Source organism: Triticum aestivum, chromosome 1B (assembly GCF_018294505.1).
Source record: "Triticum aestivum cultivar Chinese Spring chromosome 1B, IWGSC CS RefSeq v2.1, whole genome shotgun sequence".
Classification (NCBI taxonomy): Eukaryota; Viridiplantae; Streptophyta; class Magnoliopsida; order Poales; family Poaceae; genus Triticum; species Triticum aestivum.
Window position 1 is genome coordinate 401,239,502 of NC_057795.1, and position 27,174 is coordinate 401,266,675.

The 27,174-nt window shown below is 44.5% G+C and overlaps 2 protein-coding genes and 1 pseudogene across 4 annotated transcripts; 1 reads left to right on the top strand and 2 right to left on the bottom strand.

Annotated features, from left to right (window-relative positions):
• The first annotated feature begins 9,589 nt into the window (after window positions 1-9,589).
• Window positions 9,590-26,961, top strand: LOC123127326 (DDB1- and CUL4-associated factor 8). 2 transcript variants are annotated; one of them, XM_044546980.1, is made up of 6 exons: window positions 9,590-9,848; window positions 10,401-10,652; window positions 10,744-10,887; window positions 10,998-11,181; window positions 25,511-26,052; window positions 26,533-26,961. In XM_044546980.1, exons 1-6 carry the CDS (start codon window positions 9,735-9,737, stop codon window positions 26,761-26,763), a joined length of 1,467 nt encoding a protein of 488 aa, XP_044402915.1. In that variant the 5' UTR covers window positions 9,590-9,734; the 3' UTR covers window positions 26,764-26,961. The 2 variants fall into 2 exon arrangements, with proteins under 2 accessions (XP_044402915.1, XP_044402913.1); XM_044546978.1 differs by lacking the exons at window positions 25,511-26,052; window positions 26,533-26,961 and adding an exon at window positions 12,204-12,632 and having other exon boundaries at window positions 10,998-11,723.
• LOC123127330 (tetracycline resistance protein, class A-like) lies at window positions 13,250-18,164 on the bottom strand (annotated as a pseudogene).
• Window positions 18,910-21,261, bottom strand: LOC123127336 (uncharacterized). 2 transcript variants are annotated; one of them, XM_044546990.1, is made up of 2 exons: window positions 20,021-21,261; window positions 18,910-19,329 (listed from the first exon to the last, which is right to left on the bottom strand). In XM_044546990.1, the coding sequence occupies exons 1-2, from the start codon at window positions 21,224-21,226 to the stop codon at window positions 19,312-19,314; spliced, it is 1,224 nt and encodes a 407-aa protein (XP_044402925.1). In that variant the 5' UTR covers window positions 21,227-21,261; the 3' UTR covers window positions 18,910-19,311. The 2 variants fall into 2 exon arrangements, with proteins under 2 accessions (XP_044402925.1, XP_044402930.1); XM_044546995.1 differs by lacking the exon at window positions 18,910-19,329 and having other exon boundaries at window positions 20,077-20,317; window positions 20,386-21,261.
• Window positions 26,962-27,174: the final 213 nt, after the last annotated feature.

Here is a 27,174-nt window from a genome sequence, read left to right on the forward strand (position 1 = left end):
ACCATAATTTAAACAGGTATTTTGAAACTGTTATTTTAATGAATAAATTGAAAATAGTAAATGTTTTTCTAAAAGCATTTAATAAATATTTAAAAGAAAAAATAAATCATAATTTAGAACAGTTATTTAAAACTGTATTTTGGTATCCAAACAATATTTCAAATTTTTGAACATGTTTCAAAAAGAAAAAGGAAAAAAAATCAAGAATAGAAATACAAATTAATGAAAAACAAAAGAAAAATGAAAAAATAGAAAAGAAAAAAATGCTTAGGACTTGGCCAACTATGTGACGGCATCGCTCCCGTTGGGCGTCTATTGGGCCGGCCCAACCGCTCGTGGATTTGAAAAAAGTTCATCCATTTTGAAAAGTAATGTTCTCAAATTTAAAAAAAACACGGGCTTTGAAAAGAAGTTCATAAAAGTACAAAAGAGTTCATGGATTCTAGGAAAGTTCACGGATTTGAAAACAAACTTTGAGAATTTAAGAAAATGTTCGTGAATTAGAAAAGTTAATTATTTTAAAATATTTTGTGATTTTTAATAAAGAAAAGAAAATGGAAAAATAAAAAAGCACAAGAATAACCGGTCAAGCAAAAACCAAAAAAAGGAAAACCAAACAATGATACTAAACCACGCACTCGCCACTAATTACAACCAGGGACGTCAATGGTTGAATACGGACAATACCTAGTGAAACAACAAGGCCATGCAATTGGAGACCTGTGGGCACCTGGTGGAACCACCGGGATACTAAACCAGACAACCAGAGCTTTCTGGTTTAGTACCACCTAGCCAATCGATGAGAATTGCAACGGAGGGATGGCTATAAAAGCTTGGGGCCTAGACAATTATTTTTCACGCGCTATGTCGGTCTCACAGTGCGAGCATAATTGTAGTTTTTCTTTGTTTTGCTTAATTCAGTTTAACCAAATGGTTTTGGGGTTTTAATCAAAAAAACAAATGCCAAATGGTTTCCAAATTTTGAAACTGAAACTAAAACCAAAAACTGAAAAAAGAAATTTGGTTAGGTTTGTTTTTTTAGTTTCGGTTCGGTTTTGCATAACCTGACTAGGCGGCAAATAATTGAGGCCCAGCCAGGAGGAGTGAGTTGGGCCAGCCCAGTTACAGGTGTAACGTGCGAGTCGCCTTTCATGTGCCAGGCGGTCGCTAGGTTTTTCTTCTTCTTTGTTTTTTTGTTTTGTTTCCTATTTGGGTTTTTCTTTCTATTTGTTTTTGTTTCTCAGGTTTCTCTCTCTTCCAGTTTGGTGTCTCCCCTGGTTTCTTCTTGTTTTAGTTTTTTTTTTCAGATTTGGTTCTTCCTTTGGTATTTTTCTTCCATTTTCTTTTTTTGTGTGTTTATTTTCTTCTTCTTTTTTTCTCTTTTTGTTTATTTATACAAAGAGTTTACCCATGTATTAATAAAATGTTTATCATATGTTTGAAAAATGTTCACCATATATTAAGAGAATGTTCAATATACTTTTTGAAAGTGTTCATGTGTATTTGAAAATGTTCAGCGTAGCGTTTATCACAAAAGTGTTCAATGTGTATTTAAAGTTCAGTGTATATGAAAAAAAATGTTCAATGTGTACTTAAATATTGTCAACATCTATCACTTAAATGTTCAATATGTATTTAAATACGGTTTAAAGTATGTTACATAAATGTTCAGTGTATATTTAAAAATATTTATCGTATATAAAAATTCAATAATTGTTCAGAATTTCAAAACTTTGTACACATTTTTCATTTTTTGTTCACTTCAGAAAACAATTCATATTCTAATTTCTTTTTGAATTTCAAAATTTGTTCACAATTTTCAAAGATTATTCACACTTTTTTAATGAAATTTGTTCACATTTTTTCAACAAATGTTGAAGTTTTTGAAAAAACATATATGTCACTATACTTAGTATTTTAATTATATTGATGCAATTTGGCCTCGAACATTTGTTAGCTCAACGAGCTGTAGGTTGGGAGTTTGACTCCCCACTCCCGCACTTTATTTTTTCTGACATTTAGTTTGACGCATCCTTTTTTTTGTGTTTTTTTGTGCCAAAGTGGGGAAGAAAGAAAAGCGATCTCGCGGCTGCCACCAGAGAGCTCCGATCCACCGTCGTCCTCCGACGGCTCCCATCGGTCATGTGATGAGTGGGGGAGGGTCCACTGTTGGGGAACATAGCATGTAATTTTAAAAAAATCCTACGCTCACGCAAGATCTATCTAGAAGATGCATAGTAACGAGAGGGGGAGAGTGTGTCTACGTACCCTCGTAGACCAAAAGCGAAAGCGTTTGACAACGCGGTTGATGTAGTCGAACTTCTTTTCATTCCGACCGATCAAGCACCGAACGTACGGCACCTCCGAGTTCTGCACACGTTCAACTCGATGACGTCCCTCGAACTCTTGATCCAGCAGAGTGTCGAGGAAGTAGACGAGTTCCGTCAGTACGACGGCGTAGTGACGGTGATGGTGAAGTGATCCGCGCAGGGCTTCGTCTAAGCACTACGAGAATATGACCGGAGGCGTAAATTGTGGAAGGGGGACGCCGCACACGGCTAACAATTGTTGGTGTGTGTTCTAGGCGCCCCCTTCCCATGTATATATAGGTGGGAAAGGGAGGGGAGCAGCCTTGGGGCGTCCCAAGTAGGAGGAATCCTACTTGGGACCCTAGTCCAATTCCCCCCCCCCCCCCTTCCTTTTACCGGAAGGGGAAAAAAGGGAAGAGTGAAGGGAGTAAGGAAAGGGGGGCCGAACCCCTCCTCCTTCTCCTATTCGGCCTCCTTCCTTAGGGGGGGGGCACCCCTTGTGGGCTGGTGTGCTCCCCTCCTATGGCCCATATGGCCCATTATTCCCCCGGAGGGTTTCGGTAACCCCCGGTAGTCCGATAAATACCCGATACTACCCGAAACACTATCGGTGTCCGAATACTATCATCCTATATATCAATCTTTACCCCTCGACCATTTTGAGACTCCTCGTCATGTCCATGATCTCATTCGGGACTCTGAACAACATTCGGTCACCAAATCACATAACTCATATAATACAATATCGTCATCGAACGTTAACCGTGCGGACCTTATGGGTTCGAGAACTATGTAGACATGACCGAGACACCTCTCCGGTCAATAACAAATAGCAGAACATGGATGCTCATATTGGCTCCCACATATTCTACAAAGATCTTTATCAGTCGAACCGTTATGACTTATGACAACATACGTTATTCCCTTTGTCATCGGGATGCTACTTGCCCGAGATTCGATCGTCGGTATCTTCATACCTAGTTCAATCTCATTACCAGCAAGTCTCTTTACTCGTCCCGTAATGCATCATCCTACAAATAACTCATTAGTCACTTTGCTTGCAAGGCTTCTTATGATGTGCATTACCGAGAGGGCCCATAGATACCTCTCCGATACTCAGAGTGACAAATCCTAATATCGATCTATGCCAACCCAACAAACACATTCGAAGATACCTGTAGAGCATCTTTATAATCACCCAGTGACGTTTGATAGCACACAAGGCATTCCTCCGATATCCGAGAGTTGCATAATCTCATAGTCGGAGGAATATGTATTTGACATGAAGAAAGTAATAGCAATAAAACTAAACGATCATAATGGTAAGCTAACGAATGGGTCTTGCCCATCACATCATTCTACTAATGATGTGATCCCGTTCATCAAATGACAACACATGTCTATGGTTAGAAAACTTAACCATCTTTGATTAACGAGCTAGTCTAGTAGAGGCTTACTAGGGACACGGTGTTTTGTCTATGTATCCACACATGTATCAAGTTTCCGGTTAATGCAATTCTAGCATGAATAATAAACATTTATCATGAATAAGGAAATATAAAATAACAATTTTATTATTGTCTCTAGGGCATATTTCATTCATCCACACGTGTGGATCATTTAGGCATTAGTAGTTTAGGTTTTTCGGCTATTTATCGTCTCGGCTCTGATGTTGGCGATGGCGCGCTGAACAGATTTAGCCTTTGTTTGGGGATGGTTTGTTGGGGGCTTCAGATCCTTTTCCGATGAGGCGATCCGGACTTTGTTTGGGGATGGATTTAGAAACCAATCTATTCAACCAAGGATGGTGTGGCGACGTCATCCTCATGGTGGACTTGTGTTCTTGGGCTCAGCGCATGCGACGCCGTTTGCTCCAGCGCCGACGCGGAGTTTAGGAGGTAGTCAAGGAGCGGATGCAGATTGTGGTCTGCATTGGCAGCATTTAGAATATGGTGGATCCTGTGCTGGGTTCGTGGTTCGTGGCAGACAGGCATGGTTTCCTTCTTCGATGTCTTGGTCATGCGGGGATGACAGATCTAGAGTTTGATGGCGTGCCCGGTGTGTTGCCCCTGTCTGATTTGTTCAACAGCAATAGCTTCACCTTTGGTGAGCCATCTAGGAGGTTCCCAAAGTTGTATATTAGTGATGGCTTCCTTTGGATTAGTTGATTGTGGGCTGCATACAGGAAGCTATGCAAAGCTAGATTGCTTCGGGAATTTAATCACGTGTAGAAATCAAAGGATTACTGCTTCTTTCTAAAAATTAATTGTTGTATCTTGGTACCTGTGTTTTGGTCCAGAGGCTCAAAAAACTCGAGGGAGTAGGTCTTACTTTATGTCTCTCTTATAACATAACCATCGCACAAACAAGAAAGGGTGGCCTATCTCTGCAACTCGCCTGATACCAGCAACAACATGACCCTCTCTTTTTTGCTATTTAACATGGGTGTTTTGACTCGATACAACCCCCTTGCCCAATGTTAGAGTGTTTGCAGTATATGGGCAGAGTCATGCCGAACATCATGTGTCACTTTAAGCCTGGTATGGCGAGCGCTTGCAGGTATCACTTTTCTTTACTGTTGGTTCAATGCAATTTTTCATCTTCAAATAATGGCGTACAATTAGATGAAGAAAAAGACTTGTATGATTTAATTTTAATTTTTATTGATTGTTCTACATCTAGTTTGTCTACCCATTATATTGTCTTTTATTTTTCTTAATCTAAGATATCCTTCGGGTGTCTTTACTTAACACCACCCCCCCCCCTCAAAAAAAAAGATGATGGCGTGTAGAAAGAGGACCAAGCTTGCATGTCCATGATGGAGCCCGACGATGATCTTGTCTCTACATTGTATATGTCAAAGAGACCTTTCCACCCACTGACAACGAGGTGTCCATCTTCTAGCGACGTCGAGTAGGTGGATGATATGTCCGTCTCATCGTATACAATGCTCTCATGTCACCACTACGTTGAGCCTGCATTTGGTCACCACATGTCCTGAGAGTTGCGGTTGCAAAAACATAATGGGTAATAACATATAAGTATATTTATAGTAAGCACTCTATTAAATTTTTAAAAATACATATGGATAATTAGACATTGGAAGCAACACATATACTCCCTCCATGTCGATGTATTAGTCACAATGTAAAAATCAGATAATCTCAAAACTTTTAGGTGGCGCGTGATGCATTAACTAGAGGTAAATGCAGTGGTGGTACATGAAGTTGTTTAGCATGTGCAGTTTGGTGCTTGATGTTGCAAAATACGAAAAAGTGGTGCCAAAACTTGTTTGTGCGAGCACGTACGGTTCAAAACACAGGTGCTGTCGTATCCTGACTCGTGGGGCCCAGTGGCAGCGGCTGGAAGCGGTACGAAGCGGCTGGCGCGTGGCGAGTTTGCAGAAACACCCCCGACCTCATAGCGAATCTCAGAAAAAAACGCCTGAACCGGCATTTAGCCACTTGTTACCTGAAACACGAATCATGCACACCCGCATCCCTAACCCTTGGAAAATCCCCAATCTCACACTTCTGCCGGCGGCGGCTTTGCGGCGACTATGGCAGGGTCGTGAACCCCTTGAGCGAAGAGGATGGAGGAGGTGGGCGGCGTCGGTGAGCGCAATGTATAGGAGGTGCGGGACCGCTGCAGTCGGGCCTCCCAGGCAGAGATGGCCGGCACCGGCGAGCCATCGTACAAAATTTCGTCGGATGTGTAGTACAACCCCAAAAAATCCCCGTTGGTGCTCAATCCCTCCTCTATTTCTCTCACTCTCGGTGGTGCCTGTAGATGAATGGGGAAATATTCCTTTTTTAGGATGAAGAGCTCCAGGATTTTGATTTTGGGCTGCGTCAGTGCCAATTTGATCAGAATTTCAATGGAGTGGAGCAATTGGTGGATAAGTGCATCTGCCTGCTAGAACCAGCTCGCCGTGTGTGCAGTGAGGGGTTTGACAGTAGTTGAAGATTTTGGGGGTGTCAATATGAGGTCTGTTGCTGCTCACTGATCATTTTTTTGTTGCTTAACTACTTCATAGTGAAATGTTTTTGCTCACGAGATTATTTGCATAGGATTTCAGGGCTTGTCAGTTTGTTGAGTGGGTGGACAAACCATGGGAGGAGAGGGCAAGAACAGCTATTGGTGAGCCAGCTAGCAAGAATTTGATCCTGGAGAATTTAATCAAGGAGGAGTCCAAGAAGGTTGATGAGAAGGAGAGGCACGGACCGGAGAAGAAGCTAATAAGTAGGATGTACAAAGAGAGGCTGAACTATAGAGATATGATGTTATTGTCTGTTGTGAGATCTTTCAGAGAATATTAAGTGTGTGGTCTTTTTCTTTAATGAGAATGAAGCTTGAATAATTTGTTGTTGGCCATTTCTCTCATATTACAGAGTAAAAAGCATATATAAGCACTTCCTTGGGAGAAATTAAACAAGATCAGTACAAAGAACCTTATTTTTTTGGGAGAAATTAAACAGGTACATATAACATAATTATTTTGGGAGAAATTAAGCAGGTAGAAAGAACAATGTTTTTTGGGAGAAATTAAACATGTACAGAATAGTACAATTTTTTATGTTGCTAGAACAACATACAGTGCACTATGCTTATTGCGAGAAGCACATACAGAAGTAAATAACATGTACAAGCAGGTTATATCCATTTTGCAAAGGAATAGCATCGGAGATGAATTTAGTGCGTCATACATGACAACAATAGTGCATTAACAAAATGAAAAGGTTCAACAACACAAAATAGAAGATTCAGTAGACAGTATTCAGTACATAGGTAGTTCATTCATGAACTTAGTGCATCACTTAAAATGCTTCAGGTGTTGGTCATCTACCTGAACTACAATGAGAGGGAATCATGCCAATCATCATCTTGAGGTGCATTCTGTGTGAACACAACCTCTTCCTCTGCTTGGACATAATTTTGTGCTCGTGAAGTTTCTGTTCCTACAACATTATCCCTGTCATCTCCAAAAAGGGGGTTGTAGAAGCCAGGAGCTGCTGCTCTTGCTCCTCTAGCAGTAGTTGTATCTGCTCCTCTTGAAGTTGTTGCATTTGCTCCTCCTCTTGTAGCACCTCCCCTTGTGACACCTCCTCTTGTAGCAGCTGCTTTTGCTCCTCTTGTAGCACGTCCTCCCGCAGCACCTCCTCTTGTAGCACCTCCTCTTGCTCCCCTCCCAGCCCCTACTCTTGATCCTCTCCCAACACCTCCTCCCGTTCCTCTTCTTGTTGATTGCTGCCTGCCCCTGGACATAGTTGTAGTCACTCTGGCAGGTGGAATCTCAGCTCTTGCATTTGCAATGAAAGTGGACTCAGGTAGTGGACCAAAGTCCCTGGCAGGTGGATATGTGAACCTCTCCTAATAAATCAAATGACATGATTGTAAGTAAAAAACTAAACAGTAGAAGAATTTGAGTTGTAGTTTCAGTTGACATAATACCTGCTCTTGCATCATGAAAATCATTGACCCAGGAGTTTGAGTTGGATCCAAATTAGCATGCACTGTGTGTGGCATTATGTCCTACATATGGTAAAGAACATGTTATGCAGTGCACTTTTTAGGAAAAAAATCATAGTGCTAATAGCTTAGAATATTACAGCAAGGATTGATGGATCGTCATAATCTTCTTCTGCTACTTGAGCAACTTCTTCATTTGGAATGTCATTCTCATGCTTGTAATGCCCTTTTTTGTTATGATCAGGTGCTCCACATATGGAACAGTGCATTGTAGATCCATGCTTTGTAAGCTTCAGCCCTCCATGCTTGTCATTTTTCTCTTCTGGATCTTTCTTCCTATTTTTCTTGGGTCTCCCCATAACTTTAGTGTACAGAGGTGGATAGACAATAGTGCCATCAGTCTTGCATGTCTCACTGTACTCTCAGGTTCGTAATAAACATGTAGCTGCTCCTGTGTTGTTATCATCAGTCTTGCGGCTGGTCATTGCATCTAGTGTGTAGACTGACTGGCTTACACTTACAGGTTAAAACTTCTCATGGGTTGTCAGCAGCAGGGAGTTATATTGGCTGAGTTAACACATTGTTGGCCCATAAATAACTATGTACTAAATCTGTCCACATATTCAGATAAATGAGTCTGTCCGTAAATTCAGAGAACCGAATCTGTCCACAAATTCATATAAGTCTGAACTGTTAAAAATACAGTTAACTCATGCAAGCCATACATTCAGTTATGTGCAGAGGTAAATCAACAATAAATTGATGTATGAGTTAACACATTGTTGCCCATTCCAACTAAATTTACATCTCCACGCCCTATTTGAGTTAACACATTGTTGTACATATGTTCCTCCTGTCGGTCTTTAATAAAATCAGATGGAAAAGGAACCACCTCCCAACCCCCTGTTAAACCCTATAATGAATCTGCTCTTTTGCCCATCTAATCCTTCATGGATGAACGGATACTCAAATCACAACACACATTAAACGTACATGTAAAATCAGATTACCATGTCATGATCGTTACCATTTTAGCCCTAACCTAAACAGGGTCAGAGAGGTGTGAGAGACAGCACATACGAGAGAAACATAGGAGAAAGAAACTCACCATAGTGTGGCGCGTCCTCGCCGGGCAGCTGACGCCGAGGCTCGCCCGTCATCGCCGCCACCCACCGTGTAGTCCGTGGTCGATTGCCGCCACGTCCGTCGCCGCCTCGAGTTGATTGGGAAAAGAAGGAAAGAAAGAAGGCATACGAACAGGAGATCCCAGAAACAACTGCCTTCTCCCGCTGGTTTAGGCGTTTTTTTTCCGAGATTCGCTATGAGGTTGAGGGTGTTTCTGCAAACTCGCCACGCGCCAGCCGCTTCGTACCGCTTCCGGCCGCTGCCACTGGGCCCCGCGAGTCAGGATACGGCAGCACCTGTGTTTTGAACCGTACGTGCTCGCATAAACAAGTTTTGGCACCATTTTTTCGTATTTTGCAACATCAAGCACCACATGCTAAACAACTTTATGCACCACCACTGCACTTATCTCCATTAACTATCCATCTTAGGTGTGATGCATTAACTACCCCACCTTCCCTGTTTTCTGTCACGAACAAAGAAATCAATCAATAAAAGACGTGGGACGTGTATGTATCTAGTGACTTGAGACTACTTAGCACAACATAAAGTGGTCAATTCTTTCCATGCAATGATATAACTAGAAATAAACATCAAGTTCTTTCAATTTTTCCCGATCGCAGTGCACAACCTAAAATAACTAATGCACCGGTGCGGAGGGTGTAAACGATCCGGTCTCCGCGACACGTGTGCCTGTGTACAGCGGTTAACCTCTGGTAGCATCCACAATCTGCTGTTCGCTGTGTGTCTCCTCCCTCTCTTGCTCGCCCGCTCGCGTTCACCACGAAGCGCAATCGCAGCACTTCGCCTCGTCGCTCGGAGCACCGCGCCATGCGCCGCCCATGGAAGCACCCCACCGCGCGCCACGGCGCCGCCGAGCTCTGCTTCCGCGAGGTCGGCGACCTCCTCCCCCGCCGCTTCGCTCGCCGCGCCGCCGCATCCGAGGTCCCCCTCCCTCCCTCATCCACTCCGCTTCCCTCCCCCCAATCGTGCTTCGATCGATCCATCAGGGGTGCGGGTCAGCATAGGTACTAGCCAGCCATGTGCCATCGGCCAGCTGTGGGTCGTGCTGCGGAGTGTTCGGGTCGTGGTCTTCTTGCCGTTTTAACTGAGATTTAGTGTTGGGTGAGATTGGACCACTGCTGATGTTAGCCCACGCAAATTGGCTTCTCGAATTAGTGCTTCGGGATCACAGTCATGTAGGAGTATTATTTTGGTCATTGATTGCTCCTTACATTGGACTATATGACATGGGTTGTGATGATCGGGGAATGAGGTAATAATGGTATTTTAATACTATGTGACAGAATCTTTGAAATGCAGGGCGGTATCTTGACCTCGTGATTTGGCAATCAAAAGGATCTGATTGAATAGCTTGACCTGAATCCTGAACTGCTCATTAGCTTCTTCCTTATCAAGTACTAGCAAATAGACTGAATGTGTAATGTATGGATTTATTTTATGCTGTTACTTGCTAATGTAAGTGCTGTCATACAGGAGCTCGTAATGCGCCTCCAGATTCATAGGAAGCTCAACAAGCACACAGGATGCGTGAACACGGTGGGCTTCAATGCCGCTGGTGACACCCTCATATCTGGGTCAGATGATCAGAGGGTAATGCTGTGGGATTGGGACACTGGTGCAGTTAAAATGCAGTTCCATTCGGGCCATGGCGATAATGTATTCCAAGCACGGTTCATGCCTTACACGAATGATCGCACCATCGTCACCTGCGGTGCTGATGGCGAGGTAGATGTGTTAATTTCTCTTTCATATACTTCACATGATGTCTCAGATGGTGATAGTAAGTTCAGAGGTTACAATCTGTTAATTCAATCAGGTGAGAGTTGCCAAGATCCAGGATGGCCGGGATGTGCTTACTTCATTGCTTGGTGAACATGATGGAAGGGCTCACAAGTTGGCTATAGAGCCTGGAAGCCCTTATATTTTCTATAGTTGTGGCGAAGATGGCCATGTCCAACATGTAAGGTCCCAATCCCCAAAACATGCCCTTTCTCACTCTCATGTGTGCACATGCAACATTTTATCTTTGTATCTGACAGCTTGTAGTTAACCATTTTCACTTCTGTGCAGTTTGATTTGAGGACAGATACAGCCACAGAATTATTCATTTGCAGAAAATCTGTGGCTAAATCAGGATACTCCTCTCATGTCCGTCTTAATGCAATCACAATTGATCCACGGAATCCAAATCTTCTTGCAGTTGCGGGAAGCAATTCTTATGCTCGTGTCTACGACACCCGTAAATGCAAGTCGGGTGGATCATCTGATTTCGCTCAGCCATCTGACTGTTATTGTCCACCACATCTTATTGGCAATAAGAATGTTGGAATAACAGGGTTAGCATTCTCTCACCAGAGTGAGTTGCTTGTATCTTACAATGATGAGAATATTTACCTCTTCCCTAAAAATGGAGGGCTGGGACCCGACCCAAAATCATCCGTCAAAATTGGAGGCGGTGAAGGGTCCAACTCAATAGTGTTTGCATCCGGTGAAGATGTTGATCGACCTGCGCCTCAGGTATATGTTGGGCATCGCAATTGTGAGACTGTGAAGGGTGTGACTTTCATTGGGCCAAATCATGAATATGTTGCCAGTGGGTCAGACTGTGGTCGGTTATTTATTTGGAGGAAGAGAGATGGGAAATTTTTACGGGCAATGGAGGGTGATGAATGCATAGTCAATTGTATTGAGCCCCATCCTCATGCTATGACAATTGCAAGCAGTGGAATTGATAATGATGTGAAGCTATGGACTCCCTCTGCCGTTGAACGAGCACAAGTGGTTAATGTTGAGGAGGTAAATCTCCCGGCATTTTATATGGCTCTTATCATCTCAACTTCTAATGGCCTATTATTTTCTATCCTACGTGTAACATTAACTTCATAATTTATAATAAACAAATTCAAGAGCTGACTGATAATTAGTTCTTTACCAAGAAAAAAAATTGTTTAATCTGTAGAAAGAATTTACAAGACTATATATTCTTTCCTCTTGAAAATTCAGAACCCTTCTTTAGCCTTTGAGATGTAAATTCTAGGGTAAATTTGATATATGCCACCACAAACTTTCTAGTTTTGAAATATGCCATTACTATTCTTTGATTTTGAAGCATGCCACTACATCAAAGTTCACAGGCTTTGAAATATGCCATTACTGGACATTAGACAATAATTTACCTTTTCATTCTCATTCGTCTTGGGAAGAAATTTAATTTGTTGGTGTAGATTTTAAGTTGGAACCTTTTGCTTTTATCTTACCATCACATGTATGTTCCAGTTGAAGCCCCGAAAGAGGAAAGCAAAGCTCTGGCAATTTGCCTTGCCGGAGGAATTGGTCTGGCACGTGCTGGCATCACGACGTAGGCAACCAGCGGCTGGAGAAGATTCATCCGAGGATCTTGAAGACAACACAGAATTGCTTAATCTTGTACTGCGAGCTACAAACAGAGATAACTTGTCTGATGAGAGTGATGAGGATGAAGAAACCTCGGATGGCTCTGGAGAATAGAGGCCAATGATCAATTGTCCTTGGGGGATATTGCAAAATTGTGTATATACGATAATAATTACTCCATTTTCATGGATGATAATAGTATTAGTGTGCCTATGTAGCTTGTGATTCTCATCTATGTTAAGATATGTGTGTTTCCAAAAAGGGTACTTTGTTGAGAAATTCGAAATATGGACATAGCGTGCGAGCATCTTCTGAAAATGTGCAACCGAGCAGCTTTGGCGGCACTACTTTTTTAACAGAAAGAAGCAAATACTTTGCAATTACAATTTTTTTTGTGTGGAAAATTGCACCTGTGTTCTTCAATGTCCCGCGCTTGCATGAGTAACCTTGTTTGGTTTGTTTCCACTTTGCTTGCTAAGCATTTTGTTTGATTCATATCCGTTGCTTGTTAAGCTATAATGGTCTGATGAAGAGGATGTTGAAAATTGATATTGATATAAGTTCATCTGTGTTATTTGGTCCAATTTGGAATAATTGCTAGATGTATAGTTTGAAGTTGTTTGTTTCTTTCGAACTTACTTAATATTTCACTGTGCAGCAGATCAACTTGGGTTTACAGAATTGGATGTTAATGCAGTTGTGGAGAAGAAAAAAGACAAAAAATCCTGCACTAACAGGTCAGTGACCCACATAACTTTATTCCTCTAATTTGAATGTTATGTTTGTTAGGACATAACGTGTGACAGAAAAAATCAATGTAAAACATTTAGTACCATCAATGTGCATCCCATGCAAAAGGTCTGTTTCTTGCACAACGATTGTGCTAACTATGCATACTTGGTTTACTCCAGCCTTACACTCGCAACTAATTAGCTATGTCGAATCAACCTTGTACCTGTAGTGTCAGTTATTGAGTACAATTTACAAACTGAAGCCTGTGGATCTGCTTCTACTTTCGATACTTTACACCACTATTTGCTGCCCTATTGTCAACTGCACAGGATGGAACAGCTAATTTTAATTGACCTTGTACTTGTAGTGTCAATTATCGAATACAATTTACAAACTGAAGCCTGTGGATCTGCTTCTACTTTTGATACTTTACACTGCTATTTGCTGTCCCTACTGCAGAGGATGGAACAGCTACCTTAATTGACCACGGCTATTGATACTGAGTAAGAGTATTAGCATTATAGGCATCTACCATATGTACATCGACATGTATTCAGTAGTTCTTCTATCTGGTATCTGGCTGAACCTCTGCTGGCCTCATATTAATGCTCATTATGAGTGCCACCAACTGCAAGGATGTACAATAGAAGTTCATATATAAAAATCAAGAAATATATACTAAACAAAAAGTGTGCAGTAAGTTTTAAATTCCACAGCACAATATTTTAACCATATTCATAGCAATGTTCAATTAGGGAGCCTACCGTAGCAAATCCAGCACAAGCCAGGCTGAAACCTTTGAAGTTGAAAGGTGTGGTCTCTGATAGGAACCATGCTGTCAAACCAATGGAAAAAAAAACGTTATAGCTAATGACATCTTTGGCTAAGCTTGTGGGAAGTGGCATAGGGATGAAAGAAGTAAGAAGGACATGCTAGACATAATCTGTTGTGAGTTTAGATGTGCTAAGCAAAGATAATGACAGATGCTTACCTGTGAGCGGAGTAAAAACTAGAGGAGATATGACACTTGCAGTTGAGCTGATTCCTGTAATACAGCCTTGAACCATTCCCTAAAATAAACATTGGAAAAGAGAAACTGATTCACAAAGGGTATCTAATATCTTGGTGGAAATAAGCAGCTTCATTTAGTCATGGATTAAATTATGTACATTTAGATTAGTACCTGCTCAGAAGGCCCTACTTTTTTTGATACAATGCTCCTTATCTGTTAAAGAATAGAATCAATAAAAACAAACTATTGACATGGTTACACGAACCGAAAATAAAAGCAAAAGAGGCAATCGCTGATAGATATTACTCACACAAGGGCCGACCAAAATGCTTAGAATCACACAGCTTGCAGCAAGATAAGGGACCTTCAACAAAACATAAAAATTTAGTACGACTAATACCAAAAAATAGCCATCATTCACAAGACCACCATTTGATCAGTTGCATACCCAGAATGACCATGCAATGCTGTATAGGAATCCCTGCAAGATACATGCTAGATCAAATCACATTGGCAAGTTGTTCTTGCAGGAGAATTATATAAGAAAAACTAACAGGACTATGCCATAACAATGCCCTTACATGCACGCAGCTCCCTGTAAGTGCCACGACAAGTAGCTTCTGCTCACCCAGCTTCGGCGCTAAGAAAGGCATCATGGTCAGCTGCATAGATCATAAATCGTAAACTGCTTTTGCCGCACCAAGTGAAATCGAGCACATAATCGATCATAAATTGAAGACGTTGTAGGTAAACATTGCTAAATGAACTCGTACCTGTGAGAAACTTCCTGTAATGCCAATAATAAGCAACAAATTAGCATACTGGTTCTTGGTATAGTGGAATTGGGCCTTCAGGAAATACTGCATTTGTGATTATATCACAAAAGACACAACAGTTAGAAGCATTTTGAGATATCCATGAAGTATAGTTGAAAAACATGCAAGAGATGGATTGTCCATGATCCCAGCTTATCGAGTTCTTCAAAGAGGAACCTTCGTGTAGAATTTACAGCATTGCAGTTTACATGTATGTTGAAAAGTATTTTGGCGGATAAAATGTAGTACCAGTAATGCAGTTTGCAGGCCTGTTTCGCCAAGGCTGTGGAAAAATGTGACGACCGCTGCTCTTGTGAAAGTTGAGCTGCAAGTGGTTTGCAGGCATTCAGCTGGTAATCCGAGGTTAATGTCTTAGTGCATTTTCTTTTCTAAGAATATACTCCCTCCGTTCGGAATTACTTGTCTCGGAAATGGATGTATCTAGAACTAAAATACATCTAGATACATCCATTTTCGCGACAAGTAATTCCGAACGGAGGGAGTAGATAGGAGGAACTAAGCTATCCTTCTTTTTCATAGAAGAGTATATATCTGTGTATTTTTCATTGATAGGTCTGTGGTTTCCACGGCAAGATAATGCACATCATCATGTTGGATGAAAGCTAAAGAAACTCAATTCATTGCTAATCCTTATACACCAAGCGGAAGGAGTTGGTGATGACAGAACTGATGAACTGGGAGTCTTAGCCTGTTTAACAGAAAGAGAAACCCTGTTCGCTTACTTGAACTGTCAAAGGTTAGTACAGTTTCTACTCTCCGTTGAGCCAATGAGCAGGCTAATTTTGCAATCTTTTAAGCTGAGAAAGGCATGCATGTCACCTGCTGGTAAGAAGGGTGGCCATCTCCGACAGCGACGGCGCCTTCCGGAGATGCGGGAGCCTCGGCGACGCCTCCTCGGGGCTAGAGGAGGTAGGGAAGAGCAGGCGCGAGGCCTCCTCGTCGCGCAGCAGCGACGCTCCGCGGTCCGTCTCCTGGACAAAGGCCCTCAGGTACACCGCCGCAGCAACGGACGCCAACGTCGCCACCTGCAGAGCACAAACAGATGAAGAAACAACCTATGTGGCGGATGCAAACGCACGAGGCGCACGTAAAACATACCTGGAACGTAGAGGACACGGAGAGGAAGCGGGCCGCGATGGTGCCGCCTACGAAGCCGGCAGTGCAGACGCCGGAGAACACCCCGAAGGCCGCCGCTCGCCGCCCCTCGGGCACCTTGTCGGCCTGCACGCCACGCAGAGTAAGAGAGAGCAATCCATGCATTGCATTGCATCAAGGTGAGCTCCAGTCATCTATGGAAATATTGGAAAAACTTGAAGTTGGTGAGAGAGGCGATGGAGCTGGTTACCACGTAGGCGAGGGAGAGGCACATCATGGCGCCCTCGGAGACCATCGCCGTCAGTTGTCTTGGCGACGTAGAATGCGTAGAAGTATGGCCTCGTCTGGTTAAAAGCCATGATGGCTAGCCGACACGAAAGGAAACCAAAAGGTGGTCAGTATTATTTCCACTTGCAACCTGTGGCTGTGGGTGACGTGAAAGATTAATTCATGAGTTTACCCAGTGGAACGATGGACAAGGTCGCCGGGAGAGCGAGCAGCGCCTTGCGGCCGTACCTGTCGGACAGGTTGCCGATGACCGGCGTGACCACGAGCGCACCCAGCCCGGTGATCTGCAGCAATTTTTATACAGGTGAGAATGAATTGCCACCGGCCCGCACCCACAGTGTCGCTTGTACTGCTGCTTTTAGCACGCCGGCTTCTGCTTGTCCCGTGGCGCCCACTCGCTGATTCTTGTACTGCTAGAGCGACCCGTCATCGGTGCAAGTTAACGTCAAAAAATAAAGATCAGGGGCACGCGTCGCTGATGGACACTACTACTACCACATAGCACGACACAGTCTAGCAAGTTTTCTGGTGCTGGTAACTGCGGGAGTGCGGGCCACAGTAGCCACTCACATTTTCAGTGCCGTCACATGCACCACATTCGCAAGTTGTGCGACGTGTAGCCCCGTGTCTCGTTTTCTCCCTCCGCTTTTGGGGCAAAGCCTTCACGAAGAAGAAAAAAGAGAAAAAAAAGGGCTAAAGAATGAGGTCTGCTTGGGTTAGTTTCCCTGTCTATCTGTTTATGAGATGACACTGGTAGTAGTAGTCGTAGCGGTGGTAGTCACAGTTCCGACGACTTTTCTTGTGTCTCGACTCTCAACCATACTACTACTACTACTACTACTTGGGAAGCAATGCTCCTAGCTTTTGACGCCAGGGAGAGCTGCAAGATCTACTCATAAAAGTGTATCGTCGGGTTACCTCAAGAAAAGGAGAGCGTGGTCGGTGCGGGGGTGCGACATTTACGATGGTTGGCCGCGGACAAAAGCGAGATCTCGCGGGTGCGTCGTCGTATCGCCGTGTGACGCACCGGCCACACCGATCGCACCCAAGACGAGACAGTGGACTGCTAGCTCAAAGTCAGGGCGACCGCCCGACGCGACGGCGAGAGACCCGTCACCGTTCACCGGGGCGACGGACGGTGCCGCATATGACGAAAGCAAACTTGTTGCATTCAATGGCTCACGGAAATTCTAGGCCGGTTTTCCTAGGAATCGGGGAGGTTTCCCAAGTTCCAGACGGTGGCCAGAAGCAACTATTCCACACACATGGGACTGTGGTGGAGGTTAGCTTCATCTGATGGTGGAGGCTAACTAGAAGCAAAGGCAGGAAGCGTGCGTGGTGGTGCTTCCACTCTCTCCCTGTCCCTTCATGCCATCCCCGTGTTCCTTCCTACAGTCTCACCAGCCTCACGTGCGAGAACACAGGAAGAAAAAGCCAACGAATATAGCAAACATACAGGATACGGCCACACCACATTGATCCGATATTTCCTAGCAAAAGGGAGGTAGCAGGCAAGCAGCGGCTCGGCGCCTGGCAAGCACGCGGGAGCTAAAATCTAGCTGGATCACCTGGACTCGGCTGAAGCCTAGCTCAAAAAGCTGCATGCGTATACGAGGAACCAAGAAACGGATGCAGAGAGGTGCACGCATGGGATGCGAGTACGTACGGCTTGCTGCAGGCCGGTGAGGTAGATGGCGAGGGAGCACTGGTCTTGGCCGGGGCAGAGCGCCGCCATCGTCACGTCGGTGATCACTGGCGCCACCATGAAGGCGCCCACGCAGAAGAGGAAGGCGAACACCAGCAGGTGCCCCAGCTCCGCCGCGGCCTCCTTCATCTTCAGCTTTACCAATGGATGAACCTTCCCCCCCCCCCCCCCCCCCCTCTCTCTCTCTCTCTCCTCTCCTATGTCTATGCTGCGTGACGTGCCTTTGGGCCTTTCCCCCCACTCACACTCCTCCCTCTTTATATGCTTCTCCTGGCTACATGACAGGACATGCACAAAGTACTGTTAACTTGCTGGATAATTAACTGTAATCAAGCACCTGTGACTTCTCGGGCCTGACAAAGATCGACGTGGTTAAACCGACAAGGCAGGAAAAGAAGCAAAGTAGATAAAGGCGGAGCATATTTATTTCCGATCAACACAGACATATAGAGCATATTGGAATATGATTTCCTTCAAGTTTAGTCTAAAGAAATATAGTGACAAAGTGGAGAAGCTAGTAAAGCATGTACTAGTACGTATCAAAATGAAAGGCGGTTTGGTTGGCTGTGAAGGAAAGAAATGTGTCTGGTGCCTCCGCTTTCGCTTTCATACGCTTCAATGGTACACAGAGAAAACTCTTGACTCTTTTCGTTTTACATATGACCCCCGAAGTCCAAAACGCCACAAATATCTATTCCTCGAGCGAAAGAGCGCGCACCGGCGTCATTCCAGTTCATGCAACTCCAGTGCTCGCGCGATCGTTCATTAGTGCATCCCAGATCTTTGCGGGTATAAATAAAACAGTTCTAAGAGGAGATAATTAATACTCCCTCCGTCTTAAAATAAGTGTAGCTGATCTAGTACAAAGTTAGTACAACTTTATACCAAATGAACGACGCTTATTTTGGGACGGAGGGAGTATTATCCTTAATTATCCTTATTATGAAATGCAACAATATCTACCACTACAATGAAAAATTGAGCAACAGCATGGCATAACTTCATTTCAGATCTTTGGAAGTTTTTTTAAAGTATATTGATAGTTCTAAGAGAAGATAATTAATTCCACTTCTGGCCCAAGTCTAGCATGTTGTAGCCATAACTTGCAATTCCACTTCTAGCCCAGTCAAGCTATGATGCATGAAAGAACTTGGAACAGACTTTCTCCTTCTACGCCTCAGGGAGCATATGAATGGTGCAGCGCAGCAACGAGTACATGTTGCTTCAGTAGTTTCATCAAGCTCTGTAGCATCAAAGAACTTGTACAGATGTTCCTTTTTCTGTGTGCGTATGAATGATGCAGCGCACTGAGCACATGTCACTTCAGTAGTTTCTGGTGGGCTGCATTTTTTTTTAAAACATGCAATCAGCTACCCTGGATAAGCTGTTTTTGCAGAATTCAAGAAACAAGATTAACATGGAATTTGACTTTCTTCTGGCAATCCAAATGACAGCACTAGTTATTAGTTACCATCCTGCATGCTTTTTTGCTTTATCATCACAAGTCAAAATCTGGATCGCCTCTAGAGTTTTTTTTTAATCGCCTCTAGAGATTGTTATGCCCGCATGTACAATGTACTTATCAGTCCCAATATCTCAACTGCCAATCGTAGAGAGGATGAGTTTCTAACTACACGTACTTCTAAAAGTAATGGAACACAAACTCTAGCAAATTAATTAATTTCATCCATGCCAATTTTACGTTTGATATATAATCAGGGTCAGCATGTCACTTAACATTTATACGATAAACCATTTAATACGTTAATACATATTATAAGAGAAAGGTAAATAATGACCGTCGTTCGAAGCACACTAGAAAAACAAGTCATTTCCCACTTGACAATTTATAAATGTTGCTGATCCCTATCGAATACTTCTCGATGCACGGAAGTAAGCTCAAATTTGTTTCTAGTTTTCATAAATATACTACCATGTCAGATCTCCATGAGATATAAGGGTGCAATAAAAGTAGGAGATTTTGTATTTCTGCAGAAGACGGCCTGTCAAGGACCTTGATTCAAGGACTCACCTCGTTGAGCACCAAAGAAGGAGGCCACGCCATGATGTAGGGATACAAACTGTTAGGGTAAAGGATAGTGCAGAGCTTATTCAGCTTTGCTGTTTCTAGGCAGAAGGACAGGAACAAACCAGGCAAATCGCGATCCGGCTCACAGTAAGTAGACAAGTACACAAAGCCATTGACAATCGCCAGAATCTTCAGCGCAATGTGATCATGGTCGAAGCAGTGATCGTGCGCATGAATGTCCTGCTCTAACGGAAATGTCTTGTGCTGCGTCCATCTCTCGACACCATCATCATCGGTTCTCTGGAACCAAACCACAAGTGTGAGCTTGACGGTGCTGATGATGCAGAGCCTCCCATCCTTGGTCTCACCAGCCGTGAGCGCTCCTTGCCCTTCGATGTGCGGAGGCAGGTCGATGCGAGAGAAGTGCAATGTCGAGGTGTTCAGCACGCGCGCAAGGGCTCGGCTCCCGTCTGTCCAATAGATGGACCCGTTCACCAGCGTCCCGTTGCCAGAACACTTCTCGTTGTCGTCCCCAGGCTGCATGGCTGCGGCCTCCACAAACGGGAAGACCTGCCACTCCCCGGTCTCTGATGAGAGGACGGCGGCTTGCGCACCGCAAGCTTCGTGGCAGACGCAGATGACGCGGAACGGGCCGCGTTCTTCGTCGGAGGGGAGGACGTGGTACTCGACGTACATGTCTTCGCAGATCTCGCCGGGCGGCCTGGGGAAGAGATCCAGGGCTCGTGTGAGGGGGTCGTAGACGGCCATGTGCCCGGTTTTGTAGCTGGCGAGGACGACGCGCCCGTCGTGGCAGTCCTGGATTAACCACTCGGGGGCGACGCCCTCGATCTCGTCGGGGAGTCGGGTGAGGTGGAAATCGCCGCCGCGGACGGCCGCGGCAAGGTCCGGGTCAGAATGCAGGCGGAGCGGGCGGAAAGCGGGAGTGTCGGACTCGAAGACGTCGAGGAATACGCCGAGGAGTGGGGCCGAGTGGAGCTCGCGGAAGCGGCGGCGGAAGGCGGGGGATGAGCGGACGGCGCGGAGAGAGGCGCGGCAGGTGAGGGCGGCGCGGACGAGGGTGGGGAGGGAGGGCAGGCGGAGGAATATCTCCCGCAGCAGGTCGTCGCCGAGGGCGCATATGGTGGTCGGCGCGGCCGCTGGGGATTTCTGCTTCTTCGGCAGCGGCGGCGGCGGCGGCTCGCATGCCATGGCGCGACCCAGCAAAAGCGTAGGAGGGCTGTGATCTCGTTTCAAGCAAGAAGCTAGGGAGCGAGGGCCGCGGGCCAAGGAAAGCCCGTCAAAACGCGAGTGACCGGGTCACGGGCCCAGTTGCTACAAAGGACTGGACTAGTCGAGTACTCCCTCCCTCCCTAAATACTCCCTCCGTTCCGATTTACTCGTCGTGGTTTTAGTTCAAATTTAAATTAAAACTACGACAAATAAATCGGAATGGAGGGAGTATAAGTCTTTTTAGATATTTGAGATGGATTATAATATACAAATGTATGTAGACATATTTTAGAGTATAGATTCACTCATTTTGCTTCGTACGTACTCACTTGCTGAAATCTCTAAAAAGACTTATGTTTGGGAATGGAGGGAGTAGACTGCTTGTCTATCCTAAAAAAGTGCTTGTCTCGAAAAAAAAACATGTAGAATGCTTGTCTAAAAAAATAAATGATAACGCCTACATGTGTGCCACGAAGCAATTCCGCCCACACTTTTTTATGGCAACTTTAGTTACAAGAGGATGACAACTTTAGTTGTGAAGCATGAAAAAATTCTGTTTGGATGGCAAATTTCAGTTTTTCTGAGATTTGTTTTTTTTGGATGGCAAATTTAGTGCGAAAAACATGTGGACGGTGTTACTACATGCCACATGTGTGACAGTTACCGGCGTAAAAAAAAGATACATGTAGAATGCTACTCTTCGAAGGAGTACTTGTCGACATTTTTTTTGCGAAATAATTATTGTATTACTCAATCAAGGTTATATCACGCTCGACAGCATCCAACACATCCTTTGGTCCAGACCCTAGCCACACCATTGTTCTACCCTGAGTCCTACCAAAGTTTGCCAAAGCATGACTAGAAAAATTACAATTTCGACGTATATGAGTAATACAAGAGCTATGTTCCGACATGCTAGCTTTAATCTCCTGAATGAGAAACGCGTACTTTGATATGTTTGTGTCTCTGCTTTCAACATGTTGACAGCCGTCAGGTTATCACATTCAATATCAATTGGAAGATTGCTCCATTGTAGAGCTAGCATGATCCCCTCACGGATAGCTAAGATTTCACTCTCGAGCACATCATCACATGAGGATAAATGCCTACAGGAGCTGAAGATAATTTCACCCATATGATCCCGCAATAGCATGCCTGTTCCACCTACTCCATCTTGAACAAAACCATCTGTGTTTAGTTTGACTCTCCCAATAGCTGAGGGCCTCCAACAAGTACCATTTTCTGAACTTTTATTGCATGTGAGTGAGGTACATGGGAGGTAAAGTTGGACAGGGGTTTTGCCTTTAATATGATCAGCATTAGGATGATCTATAACAGATTGAAGTGAAGCCAGATAGCTAGAGAGAAATCTGACAGAAACATCAGTTGGAGGTGCAGGTTTGTTATGTACCAATTCGTTTCGCACATACCAGATACGCCAAAACAACATGAATATTCGAAGTCGAGTAGGCTCATCCAACAGGCATAAAAACTGAATGAAGCAATCTTCACCAGATCTTGTGATAGAGGTCACATCCGGCAACATCCATTCTTCAGAAACATCCCTCCATAGCATTCTAGCATTGATACAGGTAAAAAAGTGTGAAAGGATTCCTCCTCCTCCGATCCGCAAATGGGGCAAGTCGCATCAAGCTCAAGTTTTCTTCTCCTCTTGTTACACCACGTGGCCAACGAGTCTGTAGCGAGTCGCCAAGTGAAGCTCAGAACTTTTGGAGGACACGCACATGACAATAGGGCCTTCCAGCCCTGCCGTCGTCCATCAGGCCGAGAACTTGAAGAAGAAACATGCCCATTGTATAATTCATCTGAAGCTAACTTATAAGCACTCTTGAGCGCGACGATTGCAGCCTCCTCATGCCAGCTTGTATGTTTGCAAGAGACTAAGCTTGGCTGCATTGATAAATTCGTTGCTGCCTTCCTTGGTGGTAACAGGCTTCAAGGCTTTGCGCAACGCCCGGCTCTGGGGACTAGGGGAGGGATTCTGCTACTTTGGGATGACACGGTCCTCGACGTCTTCGATATCACTGCATCGACCTATTGCCTCTCTGGTACGGTTCGTGCCCGTGCGACTGACGTCTGTTTTAGGGTCACGTCTGTTTATGGGCCAACTGACCACGCCTGCAAAGATGCGTTTTTTGCCGAGCTTATCTCCCACAAGCCTCCTAATGGGACTGCATGGCTGGCCCTTGGGAATTTCAACCAAATTTACCGTGCACGCGACAAAAACAAGAGAATCTTCAACCGGCGTAGGATCAATCGCTTTCGGGCTGCGTTACAATCTTGTGAGCTCAAGGAAATTCACCTCCAGAATCGGCGCTTCACCTGGAGCAACGAGCGGAACAACCCAACTCTCTGCAAGCTTGACTCCTTCTTTTGCAATGCGGAGTGGGATACGACCTTCAACACCCATGTCCTACATGCTCTGTCATCTTCACTTTCCGACCATTGCCCCCTGCTGCTTGCTGATGATAAAGGGCCCAGAAGGCCTAGGTCCTTCAAGTTTGAAACCTTCTGGGCTTCTTTGCCTGGCTTCTCCGAGGTAGTGCAAAAGGCCTGGGACGAGCGCGTCGGGCACTCGGAGCCGTACCAAGTTCTGTACCATAAGCTAAAAAAAACTGCGATCCGTCTATCTAAGTGGAGCAAGAACTTGTTCTCAAGGCTAAGGTTCAGCTCCATGCGGCCCTGCTTGTGATTCTACACCTCGACATCGCGCAAGAGGAAAGGGCTCTCTCTCCTGAGGAGCGAGACTTGCGCACAAGACTCAAGCGGAGGGTGATTAGCTTGGCGGTTCTTGAGAGGTCTAGGAAGAGTCAATGTGCTCGGTTGGCAAATTTGAAGCATGGGGATGCAAACACAAAATTCTTCCACCGATGCATCAATGCCAGAAGGAGGAAAAACCACATTCACTGGATCAAACATGTGCATGGGTGGGTGACCGAACACAAGGAAAAAGAGAAGATCATACATTCCCACTTCACCGAGATCATGGGTACAGGATGCAGTAGCAACAAAGACTTCAACTGGGAGGAGCTTCGCATAGAGACCCATGACTTGCACGACCTAGGCAACACCATCACGGAAGATGAGGTTTGGGCGGCCATAAAGGAGATGCCTAGTGATAAGGCGCCCGGTCCGGATGGCTTCACGGGGGTCTTCTTCAAGAAGTGTTGGGGCATCATCAAGCTTACGGTCATGAGAGTCATCCAGTGTTTTGACTCTCTCCACACCTCCAACCTGCATTGGTTGAATTCTGCCAATGTTGTGCTATTGCCCAAAAAGGAGGGCGCGGAAGGCATCTCTGATTACAGACCTATCAGTCTCATCCACGCCATCGCAAGAATAATTGCCAAGATCCTTTCGCTCCGGCTGGCTCCACACATGGACTGCCTTGTCTCCAACGCGCAAAGTGCATTCATAAAGAGGCGTAGCATACATGACAACTTAATGTGCGTTCGTAATTTTGCTAGGCGCTTACACAAGTGCAAGACCCCGTCTCTTCTTTTCAAGCTGGATATAAGAAAGGCATTTGACTCTGTCAAGTGGGGCTACATGTTAGATCTCCTTTAGCGTTTGGGTTTCCCGGATAGGTTCCGGGCTTGGATTGCCGCACTCCTATCCTCGTCATCGTCTCGTATTCTCTTAAATGGCATCCCCGGCCCTCCCATTAAGCATGGGAAGGGGTTCCGGCAGGGGGACCCCATTTCCCCCCTGCTTTTCGTCATCGCGATTGATCCGCTGCATAAGATTCTGGATTTGGCAACCCGGAAAGGCCTTCTTCACAAGATACGTGGGCGGGGGCCTACGGTGAGAACCTCCCTATATGCGGATAATGCTGCTGTTTTTCTGGCTCCTATCAAAAGGGATGTTGACAATCTGGCTTCCATCTTGAGAGGCTTTGGCGAAGTGACAGGTCTATGCACCAACTTTCAGAAAAGCTCCGTTGTGCCAATTCGATGTGGTCATCTTAATCTTGGGCACACTCTTCAGAGCTTGCCTGCAACTCGTGCTACTTTCCCGGTGAAGTATCTTGGCTTGCCTCTCTTTGTTTGGTGGCTCAGAAAGGTGGATTTCCAATACCTTGAGGACAAGGCGGCGAGTAAATTGGCCACTTGGGACGGCCAAAATATCACTACCATCGGCCGCACGGCACTTGTCAAATCAGTCATTTCATCCCAAGCGATCTACTCAATCACGCCTCCAATTCTTATGCTCGTGTCTACGACACCCGTAAATGCAAGTCGGGTGGATCATCTGATTTCGCTCAGCCATCTGACTGTTATTGTCCACCACATCTTATTGGCAATAAGAATGTTGGAATAACAGGGTTAGCATTCTCTCACCAGAGTGAGTTGCTTGTATCTTACAATGATGAGAATATTTACCTCTTCCCTAAAAATGGAGGGCTGGGACCCGACCCAAAATCATCCGTCAAAATTGGAGGCGGTGAAGGGTCCAACTCAATAGTGTTTGCATCCGGTGAAGATGTTGATCGACCTGCGCCTCAGGTATATGTTGGGCATCGCAATTGTGAGACTGTGAAGGGTGTGACTTTTATTGGGCCAAATCATGAATATGTTGCCAGTGGGTCAGACTGTGGTCGGTTATTTATTTGGAGGAAGAGAGATGGGAAATTTTTACGGGCAATGGAGGGTGATGAATGCATAGTCAATTGTATTGAGCCCCATCCTCATGCTATGACAATTGCAAGCAGTGGAATTGATAATGATGTGAAGCTATGGACTCCCTCTGCCGTTGAACGAGCACAAGTGGTTAATGTTGAGGAGGTAAATCTCCCGGCATTTTATATGGCTCTTATCATCTCAACTTCTAATGGCCTATTATTTTCTATCCTACGTGTAACATTAACTTCATAATTTATAATAAACAAATTCAAGAGCTGACTGATAATTAGTTCTGTACCAAGAAAAAAAATTGTTTAATCTGTAGAAAGAATTTACAAGACTATATATTCTTTCCTCTTGAAAATTCAGAACCCTTCTTTAGCCTTTGAGATGTAAATTCTAGGGTAAATTTGATATATGCCACCACAAACTTTCTAGTTTTGAAATATGCCATTACTATTCTTTGATTTTGAAGCATGCCACTACATCAAAGTTCACAGGCTTTGAAATATGCCATTACTGGACATTAGACAATAATTTACCTTTTCATTCTCATTCGTCTTGGGAAGAAATTTAATTTGTTGGTGTAGATTTTAAGTTGGAACCTTTTGCTTTTATCTTACCATCACATGTATGTTCCAGTTGAAGCCCCGAAAGAGGAAAGCAAAGCTCTGGCAATTTGCCTTGCCGGAGGAATTGGTCTGGCACGTGCTGGCATCACGACGTAGGCAACCAGCGGCTGGAGAAGATTCATCCGAGGATCTTGAAGACAACACAGAATTGCTTAATCTTGTACTGCGAGCTACAAACAGAGATAACTTGTCTGATGAGAGTGATGAGGATGAAGAAACCTCGGATGGCTCTGGAGAATAGAGGCCAATGATCAATTGTCCTTGGGGGATATTGCAAAATTGTGTATATACGATAATAATTACTCCATTTTCATGGATGATAATAGTATTAGTGTGCCTATGTAGCTTGTGATTCTCATCTATGTTAAGATATGTGTGTTTCCAAAAAGGGTACTTTGTTGAGAAATTCGAAATATGGACATAGCGTGCGAGCATCTTCTGAAAATGTGCAACCGAGCAGCTTTGGCGGCACTACTTTTTTAACAGAAAGAAGCAAATACTTTGCAATTACAATTTTTTTTGTGTGGAAAATTGCACCTGTGTTCTTCAATGTCCCGCGCTTGCATGAGTAACCTTGTTTGGTTTGTTTCCACTTTGCTTGCTAAGCATTTTGTTTGATTCATATCCGTTGCTTGTTAAGCTATAATGGTCT